We start from the raw sequence: 2,765 nt of genomic DNA on the forward strand, positions 1-2,765 counted from the left end.
CCTCTGGATGCCGCTTATGCCAGCAAGCGTCTTGACATCCAACAGAACTACGGATCAGCAGTAGTCCCAGCCACTTTTGCCGCTGCACCTGCTAAACTTGTTGCTAGAGTCGCTCCAGTAGCACCACCCGCAGCCGCGCCATCTCTGTGGTAATTTAGTGATATTTTCTCTCGAAAACCTTTTATGAATGACTGCTAAATATATAAATCTAAACAAATATAATATTTAAAACGAATTTTGTGTAATTTTTTATCTTGCTAATTAATTAATTAATGTTGCTTAATTGGCTCACCATTTCAATCRAATTTATCTTCCAATTAGGTTTTCCTCTTATTCAGTCATCACCAGCTGATGTAGCTTTAGATATTTTCAAAGATTTATATACACTGACATGGCCTAGCTGGTGTAACTGTAGGGAGTTAGTGGATGTCATCTTCTTCCCTTGCTTCCCCCGGTGGGTACTGCTTCGAATACTTCCAGAGCTGTAGTGTTTTCGTCCATCCGGACGACATGAYCTAGCCGACGTAGCCGCTGTCTTTTAATTCGCTGRACTATGTCAATGTCGTCGTATATCTCCTACAGCTCAATATATTTTCTCTCGAAAACWCATAACGCCGACTTATCAGATGTTGTCATCGACCATGCCTCTATAGCATATAGCAGGATAGGGAGATGACTGACTTGTAGAATTTGGTTTTTGTTTGTCGAGAGAGGACTTTGCTTCTCAATTGGCTACTCAGTCCGCATTAGCATCTGTTGGCAAGAGTTATTCTGCGTTGGATTTCGAAACTGAAATTTTTGTTGGTGTTAATTCTAATTCCAGATATGCGGAACTATGTTATTCTTCTTCGACTTCTATGTTATGACCGTGTTATGACCGTGGGAGCCAAGTTGCGTGTACGACGACTGTTTGTTTGATGACACGATATATTTCGTTTTGCCCTCGAATGAACTGGTTCCTCAATTATTAAGATAYCGATCTTAAATTTTGCACCTGTGCTTATMTCATCAARGAGCTGCTCATTCGATGAAATCGAAATCGAACTACCATAGCATATCTAGCTCCCATACAAACTAAACAATCGGAATCGAGTATTTGTATGTAAAAATTTTTCATTTCACAAGGCATCTCCAGGAAGTTTGGCTCRGATCATTATCTAAAGCAATGATAGCTCGGAAGAAATTGAACAGATCAGATTACTATAGCACATACAATCTGAGCGATCGGAATCAAGTAAGGAACCTTTGGTGCTTGTGAAGGGTATAATAGCGTCGGTGCATCCGCAGTTAAGATTTTTTTTTCATATATTTTTCTTTCATTAAGCTAAAGCCAATACTAGTGACTACATACATATCCCAACTGCTCAAAAACGGCGACTCATGCAGTTTTAACGCCCAAAACACGATTATTACTGTTATGACTAATGGCTCGCGACTATCCCCACTCGACTCAATGAAATATTGCCCGAAAATTATGAAATTCATTCAGCATTGCTAAAAGCCGATGGAACTTTGCCCTTGTSGAGGCAACAATAACAAGACCTACGTGAATATTTATAACTATGGAAACGCTTAACAAAAGGGAAAAAACGTCCAAATTCTACGCATTCGCTTACCACACATACATGCATATATTTGTGTGTGACTGCAAACAGCCTTAAAAAACTTACAATGCCCTAACGCAGCAGTGCGCAYGGGCGTAAAAGCGGCGCGTACGTGCCACGCATTTATAAGCGACCCCGAAGACCCMATGGCGCATGGAAGCACCAGAATGTCTTTCGTGTTGTGCGTGGTCAGTGCCTTGGGTCTCTTGTGTCTTGTGTATTGTGTGTGTGTGTGTGTGTGTGTAAAATAGCAGGTGTTTTAACCGCCGAAGAATGGGTATAAAAAGCCGAAACCGTTAACTGATGGGCATCATAAGTCAACTTGTCTTCACACAAGCAACTTAAGAAATATCACTCAAGCAAAATGTTCAAGCACGTAAGTTTAACCGCATAGCCCCTGGTGTGCATCGAATTAATTTTGGATTACTCACAATAATTTCAGGTSATTGTTATCCTGGCTGTCATTGCCTGCACTGCCGCCAAGCCCGGTCTCTTGCACGCCCCACTGGCCGCCGCACCGCTCGCCCTCGCCGCACCAGCACCGATCATCACGGCCACCAGCAGCCAGGTTGTTGCAAGAACCCACAATGGCATTGCCGCCGCACCAATTGTTGCCGCTGCCCCTCTAGCGGCTGCGCCTTTRGCCGCCCCAATTGCACCGATTTCACCGTTGGTCCGCTACGCTGCCGCACCGCTCGCCGCACCCATTGCACCAGTCGCTCGCTACGCTGCCGCCCCACTCGCCCGCTACGCAGCTGCTCCGCTCGCGTACACAGCCCCCCTCGCTGCACCCGCTCCTTTGGCGTACGCTCCCTCCTACGCGGCGCCTCTGCACTACGCAGCCGCACCAGCGCTATGGTAACAACACGACGACGACTCATTTTGCTTAAATTAATTTAAGAAAAGATAACAAACAATTAAAAATAGTAATAAAACAGCATAGTCTATACAAAAGTCGCTCTGCAGTCCTTTATTTATTTATGTTGCACCATTGTGTTGCAGTACTCCTTTTTTGCTGGCATCAAAAAGCATTTTCACCAACCTATTTATTCTCCAAATGACTGCGATAAATAGTGGCTACATGAAAGACCGCCCGCCCGCCCAAACGCCCGCAGTGCTCGCGCGCACGCACASAAGTTCAACTTTAATGCAGCAACTTCA

General features: G+C 44.5%; 1 protein-coding gene across 1 annotated transcript in view; it reads left to right on the forward strand.

The window, feature by feature from the left end:
- Nucleotides 1-2,558, forward strand: part of LOC108969194 (ice-structuring glycoprotein-like) — a gene marked incomplete in the record, with an annotated part of 3,588 nt that extends 1,030 nt beyond the window's left edge. Inside the window, 3 exon segments of the mRNA XM_018933729.1 lie at nt 1-151; nt 1,922-1,980; nt 2,047-2,558. Of these exon segments, the coding sequence (XP_018789274.1) occupies nt 1-151; nt 1,922-1,980; nt 2,047-2,466 (630 nt within the window).
- Nucleotides 2,559-2,765: the final 207 nt, after the last annotated feature.

The sequence above is a fragment of the Bactrocera latifrons genome, unplaced genomic scaffold (assembly GCF_001853355.1).
Source record: "Bactrocera latifrons isolate USDA-ARS-PBARC rearing strain unplaced genomic scaffold, ASM185335v1 scaffold_243, whole genome shotgun sequence".
In the NCBI taxonomy this organism is placed as follows: Eukaryota; Metazoa; Arthropoda; class Insecta; order Diptera; family Tephritidae; genus Bactrocera; species Bactrocera latifrons.